Source organism: Galeopterus variegatus, unplaced genomic scaffold, assembly GCF_000696425.1.
Source record: "Galeopterus variegatus unplaced genomic scaffold, G_variegatus-3.0.2 Scaffold155, whole genome shotgun sequence".
Taxonomy (NCBI): domain Eukaryota; kingdom Metazoa; phylum Chordata; class Mammalia; order Dermoptera; family Cynocephalidae; genus Galeopterus; species Galeopterus variegatus.
This window is the reverse complement of record NW_007726266.1, coordinates 195,867-217,351: the sequence shown is the minus strand read 5'-3', so window position 1 is coordinate 217,351 and position 21,485 is coordinate 195,867. Positions and strand designations below refer to the sequence as shown.

General features: G+C 56.3%; 1 protein-coding gene across 1 annotated transcript; it reads left to right on the top strand.

Moving 5' to 3' along the window:
• The first annotated feature begins 2,284 nt into the window (after positions 1–2,284).
• On the top strand, positions 2,285–19,134 carry DOC2B (double C2-like domains, beta). Its single transcript, XM_008592948.1, has 8 exons — positions 2,285–2,358; positions 6,877–6,951; positions 8,961–9,070; positions 9,252–9,378; positions 13,185–13,342; positions 17,386–17,467; positions 18,338–18,434; positions 18,873–19,134. The coding sequence occupies exons 2-8, from the start codon at positions 6,889–6,891 to the stop codon at positions 19,007–19,009; spliced, it is 774 nt and encodes a 257-aa protein (XP_008591170.1). The 5' UTR covers positions 2,285–2,358; positions 6,877–6,888; the 3' UTR covers positions 19,010–19,134.
• Positions 19,135–21,485: the final 2,351 nt, after the last annotated feature.

Here is a 21,485-nt window from a genome sequence, read left to right as displayed (position 1 = left end):
CTTAGGCTCTACTCAAGGCCTAGTGACTCTTGGTTTGATCACAGTTCTAACAAGTACTACCACCTGGTTCCATAAGAGAAACAACGATTGCATAGGAGAGAGAGCTGTTGTGCTGCCAGAGGCAGGGACTCTAACAGGAGTTTCAAGCTGATGGCAAAGGAGGAGGCAGAAAAATGAAGAAAACCTTAAAAAGAGTGACCACCTAGGACTGCCTGGTGGAGGGATGGCCTAATACCCCGTTCTATGTCTGGGCTGTGGCTGTGACATGCAAAAGAATAACTATAGTCATCGCAATGACTCAGATTATTCAGAAGAGTGTAAGTGACCATTTGTGTATTCTGTTCCCAAAGGCAGGGAAGTGATCCAGTTTAGAATGTTTTCATTCCATAATAGGTCTCAGAGGGGCAAGTACAGTTATCTAGAAAAGTCACCTAAATGGATCTGCTCCTTCTATGATTATCATCCAAGCAGTTTCTATACCCCAGGCACCGTGTGCTGTGAGCTACGTACTAATGTCTCCATTTTGCAGATGAGGAAAGTGAGGCACAAAGAGGCTAGCTAAGCTGTCTAAGGTCACACAGCAGGGAATTGCCAAGCAAAGGTTTGAACCTGGGAGAGCAACGTCAGAGGCCGGGTCTTGCACCCCATACCATGCTGCTGGCAGGACAGAGAAACGCTATGTGAGCCTCACCCTGTGCCAGGAGCTGGGGGCCAGACAAACACAACTCATATCATTGCCTTAGAATAAAAGGCAGCTCCACCCACATGGCCCTTAATGTGCCATTTCCCTGCAGACCCAAGAACCTTTGTCATGCCCGGGCCCCAGCACTAGCCCAGGGGTCTGCAAACTTTTTCTGTAAAGGGCCAGATAGTAAATATTTTCAGCTTTGCAGGCCACATGTCGCATCTACTCAACTCTGCCTTTGGAGTGGGAAAGCAGCCACAGACAAGATGTAAATGGATGGGCATGATCGTAGTTTGGCCTGGGTGCATGTTGAGGGTCTCATTCAAACTCTCGGCCTGAAGAACAGAGGCTTTCAAGTCTGGCCCTTCCCTCACCCCAGCATCACTCTAGACACTACCTGCCAGTTGGCCTGTGGTTGGAATGTCCCCTCCTCCAGCCTCACTGTGCCACTGGCCAACTCCCACTCATCCCTCATGGCTCAGGTAAAGCATCACCTCCTCCAGGAAGCCTTCCCTGATGGCCCTGGTTTACATCCAAGCCAGGTATCCCTCCTTGGACCCCCCTCCAGTGGCTCTAGGCTCATCAGACTCTGTGGTGGCGAGTTCTTTTCATCTGTTCCTCCCATTAAGCTGTGCTTTCCTTGAGGGCAGGGACCCTGCCTTATAGATATCTTCATCCCTAGAGCCTGTCATATTGCAAACACTTGGTAAATAATGAATGAATGAATGAGACACCAGTTAACCAGCCCAGCAGCCTGGGTGCAGGAAATGGGCTTCTGAATACATCTGTGAATGTGCATCTTGCTTGTGGGGACTGCCCCCAAGGTCTACCTCCCACCATCACCTGGGCCTTCATATTGGGAGCCCCTTCACTCTGGAAGGTCCCCTCTGCTATGTGTGATTGCCCCTGAGGGTGGAAGCTGCACCCAATTATTGCTGCACCATCTGCTGGCCCTTGAGAATTACTGCCACTGCCTTTGAGAGACCCAACTGGCTCTTCACAGCCTGCCCAGGGTCCCCAAGGGACCAGAGAGATCCGGGAGCCACAGTTCCACATGTTGCCTGAGGGGCAGGTGAGGGGATCAGCCTGTCAGCCTGGCTGGGGCCTGCAGCCTCTCCAAGCCCTGTCTCCTCTGCCTTCTCACCCAATCCTTGTGACATTTAATAGGCAAGGGAAACTGAGGCATGGAGCCCATACTGGCGGTTGCACATGGAGGGCAGGACCTCCTTTAGCTGGTCACCTGGGACACATGGGCACCATGCTGGGCCAGCCACAGGCAGTGCAGGGGTTAGGGGCCCAGGCTCCAGGCAGACCACCTGGGTGTGACTCTTGGACTCCCTCTCTCGGTGACTGGGGTACCCACCTAACCCTTCAAGTCTCAGTGCCTCATCTGGAGACTGGGGAGAATATTGTCACTTCCCAGAGTTGGGGAGGATGGGTGGAGGGCTTGGCATACAGTAGGTGCTCAGTGGGTGTCAGTTGCCGTGGGGACTGTGGCACCTGCCCAGGGCAGGCTCATCTGGCCACACAGGGACGGGCAAAGCCTCTCCATGATGAGGCCGGTGCGTGACCCATGCCCTCTTCTGTCCGCAGCCGCCCTGGGCACGCTGGACTTCAGCCTGCTCTACGACCAGGAGAACAATGCCCTGCACTGCACCATCAGCAAGGCCAAGGTAGGCCCCAGCAGCCGCCCCCACTGCCCCTGCTCCAGGGTCCTTCCCCCTCTGTTGCCTGTCCTGGCTTGTGGTGTCTGTGCTGTGTGGGGCACAGGGCCAGAAGGGAATTCTTGCCTAAACCATCTCAGCTGCCCACCCCCCAAAAAGCCCTGTCTAGTCAGTCTGGGGGAGCAGGAGAACAAAGAAAAGAGGAGATCGGGAGGCTGAAGGTTGGGGCGGGGCTCTCAGGGGACAAGGCCCCATAGGCCCTAGGGAGGGGCTGTTGAGGGGAAAGAGGTGAGTAGGTGATGGTCTGTCCTGCAGGCCGAGGGAGGGAGGGCTGGATGCTGATCCTCCAGCTCCCGAAGCTCCCAGCACCTGGGCCCCCCACACTCCCTGAGGAGTGGGTGGCACCACTGTCCTGCTCTGGATGCCAGTGCCACAGAAGGAGGCTGACGGCACTCAGGACCTGAGCCCAAAAGGCCCCAAGCTGTGCTGTCTGGGCTGGGTCATGGGTGTCTGTGGACCCTACTGTAGCCTGGCCAGGCCCCCAGCATTCGCCTGTGGCTCTGCCCCTTGAGTCAGCAAGTGTCAGCTGTGTATTCTGAACCGTGCTGTTCCCTTCGTCCCCCCACCACATGGCTCCCTCTGGGAATAAGGTGCCAAAGCTGATGTTCTCTCGCAAGGTAAGGGCCTGCGTGGCCAGTAGAGCCCCGCTAGTAGGGCTGGGGAAGGGTCTGAGGCAGCCCAGCCCAGATCCAGGGGCTTTCCACGGAGCTGCCTGGGCCCAGACCCCACCCCCAGCCTCCCCAGCCTGCAGGCTTCCCTCTGCCCCTCCTCCCACCCTGCCAGCTGAGGGGCTGCCTTTGGCCCTGCACCCACCCAGAGGGACAGGCTGCGTGGTGCCTGCCTAGGCTATAGCCCAGGCCAGCCTGGGCCACCACACCTGGACTGCCATGGCAGGTGTGAGCACTGTCCACAGTGGTCCCGGCGCCCTGGCTGGGCACCTAGAGGCCTGCATACTCCATTCCCACCCTGTCCCTCTCCTCTGGGGACTCCCTGGGCTGTGACTCAGGGCATGCCCAGCCTTGCCTTGCAGGGGCTCCATACCTGCCCCTAGGAACAGAGCTGAGCATCTGGTGACCTCCAGCTGTGCTAAGATGGAGGCCAGGGTGGGGGCCTGGGTAGACTCCTTCTCGCCATCACCCAGCTTTGTGGAAGTTGTCTAGACTTGGGAACTGGGAGTGGGCTCCGGCTGCCAGGCCACTCTGGTCAGAGCCCACCCCTTCTGCTCCCCATCCCAGACCCCAGCGCCCCTCCCTGTGCTGTGTGCCTCGCCTTCCCTACCTGGCTTGCAGGGGGTGTATGCGGGTATCTATGTGCATATCTCTGTGTGTGTGCATGCACAGAGCTATGTGGGTACCCGTGTACATACACACACAGCTGTGTGTCCACTTAGGGGTGTACACCTCAAAGCATCAGAGGTGGGGGAGAGGAGCCCCGAGCCGTGGTAGATCTCCCGTTCTCCAGTTCCTTCTCTGCATAAATCCAGTTCTTCAGGGAAGGGGATGCACAGCTGTGGGAAGAGCTGGGGCTCTGGGTGGGGTGAGGGGAGGAGCCCCAGGGTGGGGGTGCTAAAGCAAGGCTGGCACGAGGAGCCTCCCAGGGTCACTGCGGGGGGAGGCCAGTTGTGCCAGGCCTGGACCCTTGCTTGACCACCCACCCTCTGGGCCAGGGTCAGTCTCAGATTGTTCATCTGTAAAATCGGGTTAATCACGCCCACCCATGTGGTTGCTGTGAGCATCGAGTGAGTTAACACGGGCACCAGTGCTCAGTACCTGGTGCTGCCCTGGAGGCATGCCAGGAGACATGCACCCAACCACACTCACGGGCACACCCACATGCACGCAGACACGCAGGCGTTCACGCCCAAAGAGGAGCGGTGGAAACCCAACAGAACCACCAGTCCTAGGAGACTCTCTTTTGTTTTTTTTTAATTGTGGTAAAATACACAAATAAAAAATGTGCCATCTGAATCATTTTTAAGTGTACGGTTCAGTAGTGTTAAGTACACTCACACTGTTGGGCAGCCAGTCTCCAGAACTCTCTTCACTGCACAAAACAGAAACTCTGTACCCATCAAATGACAGCTCCCCCCGTTCCCCTTCCCCAGCCCCTGGCAACCTCCCTTCTGCTTTCTGTCTGAATTTCACTGCTCCAGGTGCCTCATATAAGTGGAATCATGCAGTATCTGTCCTTTCGTGTGCAGTTTATTTCACTCAGCATTATGTCCTCAAGTTCATCCATGTCGTAGCATATGACAGAATTTTCTTCCTGGTTAAGGCTGAATGACACTTGAGACTTTGCTTTGACAAGTCCAGAAAGCTCCTCTCCTGAACGCTTTGCCAGCATCAGCCTCTGAGAAGCCCAGCAAGGTGCAGGGGCCAGGATTTGGGGGGAGGCTTTCCTCTCAAAACCATACCCCCCATCTGTGCCGCCAGTGCCAGCAGCAGCCATGGCCTCCCCTCAGCCCTTCCTCTGCCTGTCCCTCCCAGAAGACCCAGCCCCTGAACCATGGGATCAGTTTTTGTCTCTTGCAGACTCAAGAAGTTGGGAGGGTCTGCCCAAGAGCCCCCCCCTTTAACAGTTCCCTGACCCTCTCATGGACAGAGGTCAGGCTCTACAGGAGGGCAGCCCCACCCGAAGGCTAGTGGAGGCCTAGCCTCAGGCCTGCCAAAGCTGCAGGTGGGAAGTCTGGATCGGGGCCAGGGAGGCCCCTATCTGGGCATGGAGGTCAGTGGCAGAACAGTGACATGCACTTCAGGTGGGGTATGTGGCCACCTGGGGTACTCAGGGATCTGACAGGTGGCAGGGTGGAGAGGTGGCAGCAGGGGCCCCATCCTAGCTCAGCAGCTGCCCCGCTGCCCCAGCCTGTGCTCACAGCATCCCAGGGGTACAGAGATGGGACCTCCAGAGCCACTGAATAAATGTGCCAGAACTTCTGGGGACCCAAAGATTTGCAAGTGAAAAGTCGAGAAATATGACCCAATGAAAACATTTTAAGCTACAAAAAACAAATGTCTAAGAATTGCAAAAATAAAACACAGGTGTTCAGACATCCCCTGCTGGTAGCAGCCCTGCTTAGGGTGGGTGACCCCAGGGCCACTCTGTACTTCAGGCACTTTGTGGGAGAGGGCGAGAGTCCAGGATGAGGGAGTTGGCTTGGAAGGGTAGCCTCATTATTGTGGGCACACACAGGGCTGCCCAGCTGAGCTGAGCCCCTGCCAGGAGCTGGCCCATGTGCAGGGCAGGGCTGGAACCCCAGCAGCTCAGGGCACAGTGATGCCCACCTGCCCAGCCCTGCAGCTGTATCACTCCTCCACTCCCACTCCAGGACTGGGGAGTTGGAATTGTTAACCCCTTTGACAGATGGAAAAACTGAGGCTTAGGGCACAAAGGAACTCATCCTCTTTTCTTCCCCAGCTAGTAAGCACAGGAGCTGAGAGCTGAAACTGGTCTGCAGCCTGGCTCCCAAGCCTGTGCCCTTTCCCAGAAGGAGAGCAGTGGGTGGTTGGAAGCCCCCACCTCAAATCTCAGCCCCCACCTGGGTGCTCCTGCAAGCCAAGGGAGTGGGGCCTGGGAGAGGAGCTCAGGCTCCCACTCGTGGTGGACCGGGTCATGAGCATCGAGCTGCCTGTCCCCTGCCCGATTGTGCAGCAAGCTTGCAGTTCATCTTTGAATAATATGTCCCGGGGTTGCCCACCCTGCCCCACCATGCTCCAGCCCTTCCCTACATCCCTGTGCACCATCCCAGAAGAAAAAAGCACAATTTCCAGAATCAAGAGCGTGCATGAGGGCCGCTAAGCCCCTCTCTGTTGGCCATTCCATTTATTGTCTGCACTCGCAACTGAGTCTTCAAAGGGAACCACAAGCAGTTAGAGAGGGGTGCCACCTTGTGGAGGGACCCTCCGCAGCTGCTCAGCTCGTGTGACCTCTGCGGACACCGACACAGGCTGGGAGCTTGGCAGGTCCAGAGAGAAAGTGAGCCTGGTCGCAGCAGTCTCCCAGGACATGACACTTTCCATGGCCACACAGGGAAGCATGTGATGAGGGGACAGAGGGTTACGTGGGTTTAGGGTCAGTGAAGGAAGTCGCTGTGGAGGAGGCATGTTTGGGAGATGGAGGAGAGGAGTCAGGAAGAGGAATAGCCTGACCAAAGTAGGATCGTGAGGGCCGTTCAGAGACCGGCAGGTCACCTGGCTTCCATGACAGGGAGGATCGAAAGAGAAGGCTGTTCTACTAAAGAGGAATCGTGACAGCTGCCCTGGGCCAGGGTTCTTGAGGGAGAGGAGATCGCACCAGCACTGAGCCATCCTGGGGTGTGGAGCCAGGGGCTTCTGTGAAGAGGGCCATGAATGGACCCAGCCAGGAGGCCCAGGGGACAAGGCACATCTGCTTACCCAGGTCCCTGGAGACTCTGGCTGCTCTGTATCCTGGATCTCAAATTCACACCCTCTGCTGTTCTCCTCCGCCCAGGGCCTGAAGCCGATGGACCACAATGGGCTGGCTGACCCCTATGTCAAGCTGCACCTGCTGCCCGGAGCCAGTAAGGTGAGTGGCGTCCACCCCAGGCCTGTGACTGGGGCCTGCGCTGGGCTTGGGCACCTAGGGAGGCTGACAGTCCCCACACCCCCACAGAGCCCAAGCAAGTTGGGACCCCAGCCATTCACCTCGTCCCAGAGCATCAGCCGACACCCTCCAGGCCTCCCAGGGACTTCGTGAGTCTGCAGCACCTGCCTGCTGAGTTGGGGAAGCCTGCAGGAGAATTTCCAGGCCAGTATTTTATGAGAAGCATTCTCAGCTGGTTAATATTATGTGCAAAAAAAGGGCTCTGTGATCAAATAACATTGGGAAGCATTGTTAAATTCTTTCCTGCAGTACTTATCAGAGCCTTTAATGTGTTAATGGGTCGCTCTGTGACTGTCCGTAAGGAGGATGGAATGGGCAGCATCTGCCCAATTTATTTGACCACAGATCTCTTGTTCCCATGCCAGACGACCCAACAGGCAGACCTCGCACGTGCTTAGGGCACCAGCACAACAGATGCACCTAGAAAGGGACAGAATAAATTGCCTGAGTTGACTTTGGAGCCCAGGTGTGTAGAGCTGGGGCTCCCCACCAGTCCAGGAGGGACTCCCCAGAAGGGGCCACTGCTCCTCCTCTAGAGAAAACAGGGCTGTAGGAGAAACGGCAGCATTTCTACCACCTGCGCCTGGAGAAGAAGCCAAGGGAGTGGGGCCTGGGAGAGGAGTCCCCTTCGTGGTGGGCCAGGTCATGAGCATTGAGCTGCCTGTGCCCTGCCCGATTGTGCAGCAAGCTTGCAGTTCATCTTTGAATAATGTCCCAGGCAGCGCCCTACAACCTGCGCCTGGAGAAGAAGCAGGCTCCGGATGCCGGGTCTCAGTGTCCTCTTGCTGCATGTGGGGCTCAAGGCTGTGCGAACCAAGGACACACCAAGGAAGTGTGGGAGCTCAGTGACCATGAGTCCCTACACTCGTGGGACCTAGAGTGGGCAGTACCTGGCTGCTGAGTTGTGGGGGACCCTCCCACGGAGTGTTTTATACAGAGCAGTCTCCTAATGAACAAGCTCCTGAAAACAATGTCGAGAGAGGGGTCTTACACCGTTTTTATGGTGGGGAACCTGACACTCAGAGGGCAAGTACCTTGCCAGGCTCCCCAGTGCAGGATTTGAACCCTGGCTGTCTGACCTCGTAGCCTGGGCTGGGTGTGGCAGACGTCAGGGTGAATCAGTCGAGGAGCTCAGAGTCTGATGGGGGCAGGACAGATAAACAGCAGGAGAACCACGATCAGGGAAGCCCAGAGGAAGGCGTGGAGGTGATATTCCAGCTGGGACAGGCCACCCACCAAGCACACTCCAGGAGAAGGCAGATTCCAGGCAGAGGGGACAGCCTGGGCAAAGGCAAGGAGGGGTGGACACAGGGCATGCTCAGGGAAGGAGAGGATCCAGTTCCAGGCCGGGTTCCAGCAGCCCAGCTTCCCCCTGTAGGATTCCCCCGCTCACATACCACCAGGGTCTGGAGGCAGATCCTCCTCAGATTAGCTTCCTGTAGCTGCTGTAACAAACTAAGTGGTGTAAAACACACACTTATTATCTTACAGGTCTGCAGGTTAGTTCAACACAGGTCTTACTGGGCTGAAATCGAGGTGTCAGCAGGACTGCATTCCTTCTGGGGCCCTGGGAACAGTCCATTTCCTTGCCCTCTCCTGGAAGGGGAGAGGAAGCCAAGGAATGTAGCGGCCTCTTCCTCCACCATCAGAGCCAGCCACGTTACCTTCTTCCTGAGTCACATCTCACTGTGACTCTTTACCTCCTCTTCCACTTTTAAGGACCCCTTGGACTTCACTGAGCCCCCCAGATAACCTAGGATAATCTTCCTATTTTAAAGTCAGCTCATTGACAACCTTCATTCCATCTGCAACCTCCTTTTGTCAGATAACACGTCCACAGCTTCCAGGATTAGGACGTGGCCATCTCTGGGTGCCATTATCCTGCCCACTACACTCTTCGATGCTAATAAGATTATTTTTCCTTTCTCCAGGCAAATAAGCTCAGAACAAAAACTCTCCGTAACACTCTGAACCCCACATGGAATGAGACCCTCACTTACTATGGGATCACAGATGAAGACATGATCCGCAAGACCCTGCGGTGGGTGAGGGCCCCCTGGGCCGCCTGCTCCCTGCCCCCTACCCACCCAACCTTGTCCACAGGCTCTGGCCTTGCCACATAGACCCCCCACCACCACCACTTGCAAATCCCCACTGACTTGGGAAGCAAATTGGGAGTGCTCAGTGCGTTTCAGGTGCTGGCCATGCCCCTTGCCCTCCAGGATCTCCGTGTGCGATGAGGACAAATTCCGCCACAACGAGTTCATTGGGGAGACACGAGTGCCCCTGAAGAAGCTGAAACCCAACCATACCAAGACGTTCAGCATCTGCCTGGAGAAGCAGCTGCCAGTGAGTGGGCCTTGGGCTCCCTGCACCATGCGGCTCTGCAGGCCCGTCCGTGAGCTCAGGGCCCAGAGGGTTTACTGAGCACCCCCTATGAACCGGGCATGGTTGCGGGAGCTGGGGAAACAGAACTTCCTGCCTGTTGGAGGCACAGTGATGAGGCTAATTGATGGAGCAGAGACAGCAAGGGAGGAGAGTCCGAGGAGGTGAGATCAGGGCAGGCGGGTGGAAGCTAGGAAGGACTTGGGCTTTCACCCTGAGTGACGTGGGGCCACAGGAAGGTGCTAAGCAGAGGTGGCGTATATGAGGACATTTCAAAAGGATTGCTGTCTCCTGAGCTCAGAAAGGCCAGAAAAAGAGGGAGGAAAGGGCGAGAGACCAGTTAGGAGATGAGCATAGCCCAGGCTTGGAGGGGGAGGAGTGCTGGGGGGCTGGGGAGGGCGGCAGGGCCTGATTCTTGCCAGGATGTGCCAGCAGATAGGGCATCCGGCGAGGGAGCCTGAGCAACTGGAAGGATGAAGCCTCCATTAACTGAGATGCAGGGACCGTGGGAGGAACAGCTGGGGGACAGGCCGCTCAGGAGCTCAGCTGGAGCATGTTAGATTTGAAGTGCCTGTGAGATACCCAGAGGAGACCGAAAATAATTCTTTCCTAGAAATTGCAATTGTGTGAAAATGATGTCAGAACAGATTTTGCTCCTGGCCGTTGCCAACAGCTGAGCCCTCCCAGAGTCGCCTCTATTTGTCCCTCTCGGCTCTCCGGCCCTCTCTTCCCTTCACCGCCTTCACCCAGTTCAGCGGGCTGGGAGGGGTTGGCCAGGAGTCCCCAGTGCCCCAGGTCAAGAGAGACTCTGGGCCCTCAGCTGCCCAGTGTTCAGGACATGGGCAGCAACAGTGTCCCCCAAGAGGCCTGAGCATAGGGGAAGCATGGGAGGATAAACCTAGCGGCTGTCTCCCAGTGTGCCCAGGCTAGAGGGACCTGGGACCCTCGGAACGTGGATTGTCAGTGAGCGCAGCCCAGGTCAGGCCCAGGAAGAAGCCAGCCCGCTGCCCAGGCTTCCTACCCGAATCCCAGTTCTGTCTTTTTGCATAACTTGATCAAATTTCATTCCCTTGTCACGTTCTCTCCCACTCATAGACATTTGTGTGATGGATATAACCTTTTTTGTGTTATTATTAGTCACTAACCACAGGTAACCGAGTTTTTCCTAATGATCCGTGTCACTTTTGAAAGGCAACATCGGCTCCTCCTGTCGATGTGTTGCTGAGTGTTGGTCACTGGCATAAGCAATCGTGTGGGTGCGTGTGTGTGTGAATGTGTGTTAGAGCTGACGTGTGAGGGTGTGTCTGCATGCAAGTGCGTTTGTGTGAGAGCATGTGTGAGTGTACTTGTGTCTGCGTGCGTGAGTGTGTGTTTGTGAGAGTGTGTGTGCTTGTGCACGGGGCAGGATCAGGGCATTGCCGGGCCTCGCTGGAACTTGCTACGAGCTCACTGGTTCAGCTCTAGGACACGCAGTGACCACAGGAGAGCAGTTCAGGATAACCGCTCTGGCAGGCAGACACGTTTTAGAGCCCACAGCCTGCGAATGTAATTCGTTCTAAGCGAATGCTGAACAACGACCAGTTCACATGAAACAACCCAAAGTATAATATCCCACTCCTGAAAAAACAGCTGAAAATGTCCCCATTCATTCATACTATTTAATTTTCACATGTCACACAAACTAGCGCAAGAGCCGCTGTTTAGCGAGCCCCACACACGCAAAGCCCTAGGCTGCAGTGGCAGGTAGTTAAACCTCACACACCTCTCCCGATACCCCGGTCCTGCTGCCTGAGTGCTGTGTTGAGAAGGGCGCCGGGGCTGCATCTGAGCTCAGGGTGAACGCCGACATCAATAGCCACATCTGCTCTGGGCATGGGAGTTGGGTCATGCGTGTGTCCTCCCTGCTAGGCGTCCTTTCCTTCACTGCACAAGAGTCTCATCTCCAGAAAGGTTTAGATGTGGCCATGTGGGGATTCACTTTAGTGCCAAGCAGAACACAGTTGTGGGCAAAGGGACGTGGCTAGGACAGCATGAGAGGAGCCTGGCAGAGAGTCCTAAGGAGGGGTTCTCAGGGACATGGGGCTCAAGTTGGGTGTGTCTGGGTGGGCAGAGGGCACAGGAGAGGGGGCTCCAGGTGAGCAGCAGCCAGAAAGAAGAGATGCATGGTCTCAGGGGGCCAGGAATGGAGAAGCACCAGGCTGCACGTGGTGGCCAGAGGCTGAGGCAGAGGCAGCGTATTAGTCTGTTCCTGTTGCTTGTAACAAAATACACGGAACTGGGTAATTTATAAGAAAAGGAAATTTATTGCTTACAGTTTCTGAGGCTGGAAAGTCCAAAGTCCATCTGGTGGTGGCGACAGTGACATTGCAAGATGGTGGAGGCAGAGAGAGCAGTGAGAGAGACAAACTGTCTCCTTTTAAAGCCCTCAGAACCACGCCCCTGACCACCATTTTTAATCCATTCACTACTGCTGGTCCTACAATCCAATCACTCTTTAAGCCTCCACCTTTCAATTACCGTAATAGGATTTCCCACCCTTTTAACAGTCACAGTGGGGGCTGAGTTTCTAATACATAAAACTTGGGGCACACAATTCAAGCTTCAGTGAGTTTTGGAGGGACTTAATCCACTACAGGCGGGCGCTGGGCAGCTGCTGCAGCACAGGAGGGGCTGGACGGTTTCCCCACCTGGCTCCCAGCTCCCCCAGGGCTGGGGATGTGTCAAAGCTCTGTCTTCTGGGTTCTCCCCAAGGGGACTGCCCCTGGCACCCTGGGAGCTCCAGGAAGCACTGTCAGGAGGACTGGGGCCAGGGCAACCCCTTACCATGCACCAGGCTCCATTTTGGCCTGGGAAGACCTTTTAGCCTTTCTCTGAATTCCACCAGGCTTAGGTGGCTGGCATGAGGGTGATCCCAGAGAGGACCATCTTTCCCCTGTCCCCACCTTCATTAGGACAAGCCCTCAGTGGGCACCTCCTCAGTGCCAGGCCCTCACCCAGCCCTGGGGTATAAAAATGATATAGAAGAGTCCCATCTTCAAGGAACCTACAGTCGAGGGCAGACACAAGAGGAAGCAGGTGGCCACCTGTGCTGCAGCAGGAGGGAACCTGGAGCAGTAGGGGCACAGAGCGGGGACAGCCAGCCAGCCCCGAGAGTCAGGGAAACCCCCCAGGCTGCTGCCACTTGAGCTGAGCCCAGCCCCAGAAGGACCAGGAACTGATCCAACAGTGGAGAGAGGCGGGTGTGCTGAGCAGGCGGGGACGCGTGAGGCGGCCGCAGCCTACAGGCCGCAGACAGCCAGGCCGAGGCCGAGAAGAGGGACAGCGCAGGAGCCGGTGCCGGGCCGGGGCAGCTCTGCAGGCCGTCCACTCTGTCGCAGCTCTTCATTTCTGTCCTTACAGAGCAAGAGCAGCCACAGACAGGATGTCAATGAGGGCAAGGCTGCGTTCCAATACAATTTTATTAATGGACCATTCAAAAAGGTCAAAGCCACTTGTAGCTCACGTTCCATACGTGGGCCCGAGGGCTGCAGGTTGCTGGCCCCCCAGCTGGCCTCAGGCCGCAGGGTCCCAGGGCAGAGGGTGAGGGGCAGCCTCCACCTCCGAGGGCAGCGATGGGCAGGGAGGCCTGTGAGGACGCGGTTGGGACCTCTCGACAGGGGCCCAGGTAGGGCCCAGCTGGGGCAATGGCAGGTGGGCAGGCTCGGGCAGCCGGCAGCTGATGGACGGGGTGGGAGCAAGTCAGGATGGCCAGTGACCGCCCCGGCCAACAGGTGGACAAGACAGAAGACAAGTCCCTGGAGGAGCGGGGCCGTATCCTCATCTCCCTCAAGTACAGCTCGCAGAAGCAGGGCCTGCTGGTGGGCATCGTGCGCTGCGCACACCTGGCCGCCATGGACGCCAATGGCTACTCGGACCCCTACGTGAAAACGTGAGTGTGTGGCCCAGGCCAGCTGCTCGCTTCCCCCCTTGCCTCCAGGGACGGGGTCCAGGGTGATGAACACTCCGGCGCTGTGTCCACAAGGGCATGTTCTCTTCTGTGCTCCCTTAGCAACTCTGGGGGTTAAGTATGGCCAGCCCATTTTACAGATGGGGAAACTGAGGCCTGTGGAAGCTGCGTGGCTTCCCAGGGTCATGCAGATAGGGAGTAATTATCTCCTGGTGCCATGTACAGGCCTCTTCGTGACCTCAGGTCCCAGGAGGGGTGTGAGCAGGTTGGAGGAGGGGACAAGAGGAAGTGGGGCCAGGGTAATCAAGAGGCTGGAAGGTCCAGCAAAGGTAAAAAAGGAACTCCACAGGGACTTAGCAACTGCCCAGCCCCAAGCTGGGGCCACAGATGCAGATTAGGGTTCACCCAGCCTTACCAATGGGGGCTGCTGGTGGTGTGGGGAGAGACGCTAACTCGGGGGGCTGTGCCAGGTGACCTGGGCCCCCTAGCTGTGCACCTGGCCAGGGTAGGCTGTGCTTCGAGCTCTGAGGGGCAAGTAGGAGCTGGTGGCCCTTTGAAGAGGAAAGACACAGATGCTGCAGTGACCACCTTCTGTGCGTGGGCTCTTCGCACACAGTGGATGTTAGCCTGAATTCACAGGGAGATTCTCTTGAAGGGTTGGACTCCGAGAGGAACTTAGCTCAGCAGAAAGAAGGTGGAGGCGTTCAGGGTGGGGGGGTCAGGGGAGTTAAGATACAGAAGCAGGAATGGGCCTGGCCTGTGGGGAAGCTGAGGAGGCCCAGGTGACTGAGGCCTTGGGAACATCTTGGCACCACAGGGGGGCCGGTGCTCTTTGTGACACATTCTGGGGCACCATTCCTACCAGCAGCTCTCACATTTCTGTCACTTTTAAACTCATATGATGAAAATGGTGCAGCCACTTTGGAAAGCAGCTGGCGGTTCCTCCAAAAGTTAAACACAATTACCCTGTGATCCAGCAATTCCACCCCGAGGCAAGGGTGCACTTTTACCTGTAATGCTAGATTTCTTGTACAGAACGAAATACAATCTGAAACTAAAATGGTGTAAAATATTTCAGTCAAGTGCAATGCCCCCCTGCCAGGCTGACGGAATTCCAGGTCACGTGCTGGGGTGTCCAGAAGTCAGGGTCTTACCTGGAGCAACAGACAGTCCAGCTGACAAAGCTAGATGGGTCAAGGCCTTTTGTCTGCACCGTTATTTTATAAACCTCATTCCTGGTGACACCTGCCTCAGTTTCCCCAGGCTGGAAGTAGACCCCAGGCCCAGCTATTCAGAGTCTGGTGGAAAACATCAGTGTAACAGTGTTGGTAATAATCGTTACGAATGTGTTGAGTCATTACCCTATGCCAGAGCTATGCGGTTGTCTCATATAACCTTCCCGATGGCCCGTATGGTTGCTTCTGTTATTATCTCTATTTCATAACAGGGGAAACTGAGGCAATGTGAAGCTACTTGCTGTGCTACCCTGGGCAACCCTCCTCCTTCTCTAGCCCTTGCATCTGTAACCTGAAGGGGCCACGGCTGATGGCCGGGTGAGGGGTCACTAGGTGGACAGGAGTTGTCCAGGCCGAGGAGGCAGAGACCCCAGAACAACCTTCCTTCAAGGGGCTCCCGAAGGCAGGGGTGGGACACGCTCCCACCATGCAGGACCCAACGCAAATCAGGCCAAGGGGAATTCACAGAAAACAAGATACCAATCGCTTCTTGACCTTTTGGCTAAGATCAAGTGTAGTATCTGTTCTTAGCAGTTTAATATCTGATACGTCCTCTATCTGAGGACAATATATTAAATGGGTTTGGGGAGGAGCGAGAAGGAACAGGAGCTTGTTCCATCCACTCCACGCATCGACCTGGCATCACAGTACTTCCAGGAACGGTGCACCTCTTCCCACCAAGAAACATACAAGGTACCAGTACATAGCAAAATGGCCAGCAAGCGTGTGAAAACCTGTAAGGGACTAAAGAAATTCACCATCTCTGGGGATGGGTTTAAGGAAACCTCCAGACTTTTTCTTAAAGTCAGGTTTATTGAGATGTAATTTACATATGTCTCTCCCTGTTGGAAGTTTGACCGCCATATACAACCTTCTTACCACCACCACAGTCAAGATATAGAACATTTCTATCACCCCAAAAAGGAGCCCAGCCCCGGGCAACCTGTGACCTGCTTTCTGTCCCAGTAGTGTTGCCTTCTCCACACTTGCATATAAGCCGCGGGAGTCTAGCTTCTTCCACACAGCGTGACACGTTTGAGGTTCACCCTGTGGTTGCGTTTACCAGTAATTTAGTCTTTTTTGTTGCTGAACGGTCGTTTGTCGTGTGGATAAACCACAAGTTTGTCGTTGGTCATTTCACTAGTTGAAGGGCATGTGGGTTGTTTTCAGTTTGGGGTCACTGCATAAACCTGCTATGAAGAGTCTTCTGTATGGACATATACCTTTATTTCTCTTCCCTATCCCCAGGTTTTGTTGATACGTACTTTACAGTGTTTCTGTAATAAACCACTATTTTTTTTTTTTTTTTGTCTTTTGTCTTTTTCCGTGTCCGGCAACGGATCGCAACCCTCAGTGTTGCCCCCGTACCGGACCGGGGACCGGCAACGGGATCGCAACCCTCGGTGTTGCTCCCGCGCCTCGCTCAGCCAGTGAGTGGGAACCGGTCTGTATGTGGGATCCAAACCCTCGGTGGGAGCGCCGCCGCACTTCCCAAGTGGCACACTTATCCAGTGCGCCACCAGGCCGGCCCCTAAACCACTATTTTTTATGTAATAAAAGTCACAATTTTAAAAATGCAAAGTAAAGAGCAATGAGATAGCATTTTCTTTCAAACTGGCAAGGATTCTTAAAGCATTAGTGTTCACCTTTGTGAGGGCCCCATGTGTCAACCACACAGCCTTTCTGGAGGGCAGTTTGGCATAACAAAACAAGCTTGACAGAGGCACACCTTTGGGCGGGTGATTTCATGTCCAGGAATTCAGTCATTCATTCAACAGATGTTTCTTGACCCAGTGCTAGACCTTGAGCTGGGTGTCAGGAAGCTGGTGGTAGGTGAGACCAATGCGGTCTTTACCCCAGAGCACGCTCGGCAGGGGCAAGGGGATTGTCACACATTTATCCATGCAGGGACAGGGTGAGAAGTTCTGCAAAGGAGAATTCGGGACTTCCTGTCCCCTTCTCCAGCCAGCACATGGCCTGCATGTCATAGAGAATAGAGCCTGGTCCTGACTTCCAAGCACCACCCCTGTGCTTGCTAGCTGTGTGACCTTGGGCAAGTCACCCCACCTCTCTGAACTTCAGATGAAGACAGCTGTTCTTTGTCTACATCTAAGGGGTTAATGCCCATGGTGGGCGGGGGAGAACATCTAGCTGGCTTCCCTCTCCCTGCAGGGAAGCCTCCCAAAGGCATTTTCCTTCCTCAAAGCTCCTACAAGGTGGAGTGATTGTTACACAACTCTGGGAATATACTAAACACCACTGAATTTTAGACTTTAGAAGGATAGATTTTATGGTATGTGAATTACATCTCCACAAATTTATTTTTAAGGAAGGCTTGGGGCTGGCTGGTTGGCTGAGTTGGTTGGAGTGTGGTGCTGATGACACCAAGGTCCAGGGTTCGATCCTTGATCCAGCCAGCTGCCAAAAAAAACAAACAAAAAGGGAAAAAAGGCTTGATCAAGGGACCAATCTGCTAAAAACGTTTTTCTGGTGGGAAGTGTGAGCTCTGGGAAAATTAGACTTCCAGACAGGAGGAAAATCCCCTTCCTAGGGGGATGGGAGAGCTCTGTGGTTATCTCCAGGAATGGGCACATGAACAGACGTTCAGGTGACAGATAGACCACTTGCTTCTCCCACTGCAGCTAATCACTCACCTTTGCCACAAAGCAGTGCTGGGGAAAGCCAAGGATTAGGACAGAAGAGGGGCCAAAGCTCTGCTGAGCCCTGCTGCCACAGTCTGCATCCACAGCCCCTCCAGGTCCTCCACCTGTCCCTCTCTTTTAATTCCAGATACCTGAAGCCAGATGTGGACAAGAAATCCAAACACAAGACAGCGGTAAAGAAGAAAACCCTGAACCCGGAGTTCAACGAGGTACGAACAGCTGGTGAAGTTCACGAAGGCCACTTGCTCTCCCCACCAGGGTGGTTGGGAATGGTGTGGGGGGCGGATGGCCTGGAGGGACTGAGTCACTGTGAGAGGAGGAGGGAGGGAAGAGAGGGTGGGGGGTGGGGGTGAGGCGCTGGCCAGTGTGCACCAGCCACAGTGGTGCAGATGCGGGGGGCCTGGAAAGCTCTTCAGAAGATCAATTGACAGGACTGTGGCCATGTTGGATGCAGGGATGGGGAGAAGCTCTGGGTGGGGCACAAGGGTTCGAGACGCCCTAGGGCCAAAGGAAGGTCGGGGCAGGTGGATCCCAGCTCCTCAGCCCAGGAGGGGGGCTGCAGCAGGAGACAGACCTGGGGGTTCCCCGAGGAGCGAGAAGGGGAGAAGGGCAGAGGGCGCTCAGGCAGAGCCAGAGGCCCCCAGAAATTGAGGGGCAGGCAGAGGAGGCTGAGGAGATGCTCCCAGAGGGTGAGGACCAGACGATGGAGGGTCCCAGAAGCTGGCGGGAGGGAGGGGTCCACGAAGGAGAGAGTGGTCAGCCAAGCCAGACCCAAGAGCGGTGGAGTGTAGCAAGGACCGCTAAGCGTGCGGAGGGTTTGGCAGTAAGGAGGCTCCGCGGGATCTGCAGGGAGCAGCGTCAGTGACAGAGGAGCTAGTGGGTTGAGCCCGGGCCTGGCTCTCAGGCAGGGGTGGGCGAGACGGGTGAGAGTCCACCTGTTGTCCACCGCCACGCAGTGCCACCCCATCCCTCTCTCCCTCCCTCATCTGCACCCTCACCACACCTCAGACCCTTCCTGGCCACCCGCCCTGTCCCAGGCCATGTGGCATTGGCCCTAACAGTCCCCTTCTGGCCAGCAGGAGTTCTGTTATGAGATCAAACATGGGGACCTGGCCAAGAAGACCCTAGAGGTCACCGTTTGGGATTACGACATCGGAAAATCCAACGATTTCATCGGTAAGAGGGCACAGGGGAACGCTGGTTCACCACGAGCCTGTTCTGGGCTCAGCAAGGGCAGCGGCTTAAATCAGGCCACAGCTGCCCCTTCCTGGCCTCTAGGAAAAGCTGGGGCCATGGATGTGAGGGCCCCAGGCTTCATCTGCCTGTCCACATGGGACAGAGGAAGGGATGGGCCCAGGGAGAGAAAGAAGCCTGGGAGGGCCCCACAGCAGTCTGTGTGAAAGCTGGTGGTGTCGGCGCCTCAGCTGGACTCTGAGCCCTTGTAACCCCAAGCGCCGGGTGGGCCTGAAGATCTGGGGAGCCCAGGGTGCAGCACGGAGGTCAGATGCCATCCACGCTCAGGGCCCCGTGGGCAGGGCGACAGGCAGCGTCGGAGCCCGGGATCTGGGAGGCGAGAGGCCGCGTGTCCTGGCTGCCCCTCCCATCCTCCCGCAGGCGGCGTGGTTCTGGGCATCCATGCCAAGGGCGAGCGCCTGAAGCACTGGTTTGACTGCCTGAAGAACAAGGACAAGCGGATCGAGCGCTGGCACACGCTCACCAACGAGCTCCCAGGGGCCGCGCTCAGCGACTGACGCCTGCCCGGCCGGGGAGCCCGACACAGCTGGCCCTGGGCGTCCTCAGCTGCCACCAAGGGCTGTGGCCCCCCACTGGGGCAGATCCAGGACGCCTTCTTGGACACAGATCCACTGCAGCTCCCGCTCGGAGAACACAGAGGGCCTGCCACACCCAGGGACCAGGGCGTGGAGAGCTGGGACTGCCTTCAGCCCCCTGGGGAAAGGGATGGGGCACCCAGGGGGCAAGGACCCTTGTAGAAGTCAGCAGTAAGGCACAGGCCGGGAGGATAGAACAGCAGGGCACCCTGGCGGGGCCCATGAGAACAGAGGGGGAGATGGCGGCAGGCGGAGGACGGGACACAGAAGAACGTTTACTCCCAGATGTAGCCAAGAAAGTTCCTGACGACATCCTTTATCACTGGCACCACGGGGGAAGAAAAGAAGTGGGCTGCCAGCTGAGAGCCTGGCGATGGCACAAATGAACCTGGGCAAATGGGCAAGTGCTTCACTCAGCGATTCCGCAAGCCCCTGGGGGTGCATGAGGCACAGGGCCTGCCCTCAGGGAGTTCTCCATCTAGCCAGGGAGCTGGATGCAAACCATGACAACGGGGGTGAGAAATGCCAGGACTCTGCTGGTTGCAGGGAGGGTAGGGAAGGCTTCCTGGAGGAGGTGGTGCTTCCACAAGGCCTTGAGGAGGGAGTGGGGGGTTCTGTGCACACAAAGGGACAAGCCTTCCGGGCAGTGAGAGTGGTTTACAAAGCCTGGAGGGGACAGAAAGGTGATTGGGCCTGGGAGCTGTGTGGGGCCCAGGGACCCTCTCTAGGGCAGGGTTTGTTAGGACGGAGTGGGGCTCGTAGCAGGTTCAGGGGCGGGGGTAGCAGAAGCTGTAGACTGACATTGGTGCTGGGTCAAGTTCAGTCCTCTGACCCAGCTCTCCCACACTGATCTTTTCGGGAGGGTCCTGCCCTTGGTCCTCAGGCACAAGTCTCAGGTCAGCTGCAGTGGAGACGAGAAAAGGACCCTGATACACGGAAAGAATCAAACGTTCCTCCTTGTCCTCCCTCCCCTGCCCTCTCCCTCCCCTTCTGGGTTCAGGCTGGGTCCTGAGGGGCCCCAAGTGATTACCCATGACAACCTGGCCCTACCGCAACCACAGATGTCCCTTTCAGGAGTACTCAGTAGCAATCCAGGGTGTTATTTCCAGGAAGGCCTGGGAGCTGAGAGAGAGAGATAGAAATCCTTCCTGGGAGGCCTATCTGCACCCCCATGTCAGGTTTTGAGAGCATCTGAATCTTGGAGCTCAGGCTTGGAGCCCCCAGACTTTTCCAAGGAGCCTCAGGAATGCTGGATGAACAAATGCAGAACCGAGGACTTTCAAAGTAGGGCCCACTGCGTTCAGCCCATCAGTGCATGATGCGGACGGAGGCCCAGAGAGGGGAGCTGACCTGCCTGAGGCCATCCCACCCTAGAACAGCTGGAACCAAGATCCATGGCCCCTGCCCCACCAACAGCCCAGCAGAGTGCTGGACCCACACATCAGGGGATAGGGGGTGCTGGGCTCATGCCCTGCCTGGGTCTGGCCCTTCCAGCTGCCCATCTACAACCATGCCAGTAGCAGGGCTCTCGGGCAAGAGGGTGGGCCTTCTGCTGCAGACACAAAGCACATCACCATCTGAGGCCCTGGTGATGATTCAAATCCCACCAAGTGCCCATCAGCCCTCACCCAGTTCGCAGGGAAAACAGGACTCCAGCCCCACACAGCCCCTGGCCACCTTTCTTGCTCATGCAGCCTTGTTTTCCCCATCTTTAGGAAGGCTTTGCATTGTTAAGGGGTTTGCATGGGCTGTCTTAATGAATCCTCACAGCCCTATGAGGTGGGTTTGATTGTCTCCCCATTTCACAGATGAAACAGATTCAGAGAGGCTGAGTAGTTCGCCAAGGCCACACAGCTGGGAAGGGGTAAACCAGGATGCAAACCCAGGTCCTCTGGCTGCCACATCCTCTGATGGTCTGGGGGTCAGTACTCCCCAGTCCCTTCCCTCCTGGGCTGTTGGGGGCTCAGCAAAGAACCTAGGTGGAGGCTCGGAAAGCTCTGGTGCATGATGGAGATGTGGGGTCTTGTCACTGCCTGCCACCTTGTCCTCTAGCTGGCTTTGAAACCATCCGTGCACTTAGGGCTTCTCCAGAGGTGCCCACAGCCTGGCCCTGGAACTCAGCCGCCCCTCCCAGGCTCTGAGCCTGCAGTCAAGGGAGCAGAGGCAAGGGCTCCTCTCTCCTCCACACAGTTAGAGTGGGGGCCTCTGGGGGCCCACGGTGGGAGGTGGTCTCTTTAAGAGGCCAGGTGTCTGGGTGAGCTCTGGGTATCTTCTTAGCTTTGCCTTTTGCGGGGCCTCGTCCAGAGAGGAGCCTTGACAGCCTCTCTGTGAAGATAAGGAAGTGCTGAGACGGCAGCGCGACAAGGGGCTGTGGCCCCACCTAGGATGACTTATTAGA

Bases quoted from the DNA above. Each gene is read 5' to 3' on its own strand.
- DOC2B (XM_008592948.1), top strand. From the start codon at position 6,889: ATGGACCACAATGGGCTGGCTGACCCCTATGTCAAGCTGCACCTGCTG. The intron at 9,379-13,184 runs GTGAGTGGGCCT...CCCGGCCAACAG, and splicing joins GCCTGGAGAAGCAGCTGCCA to GTGGACAAGACAGAAGACAA. The intron at 13,343-17,385 runs GTGAGTGTGTGG...TTTTAATTCCAG, and splicing joins TCGGACCCCTACGTGAAAAC to ATACCTGAAGCCAGATGTGG.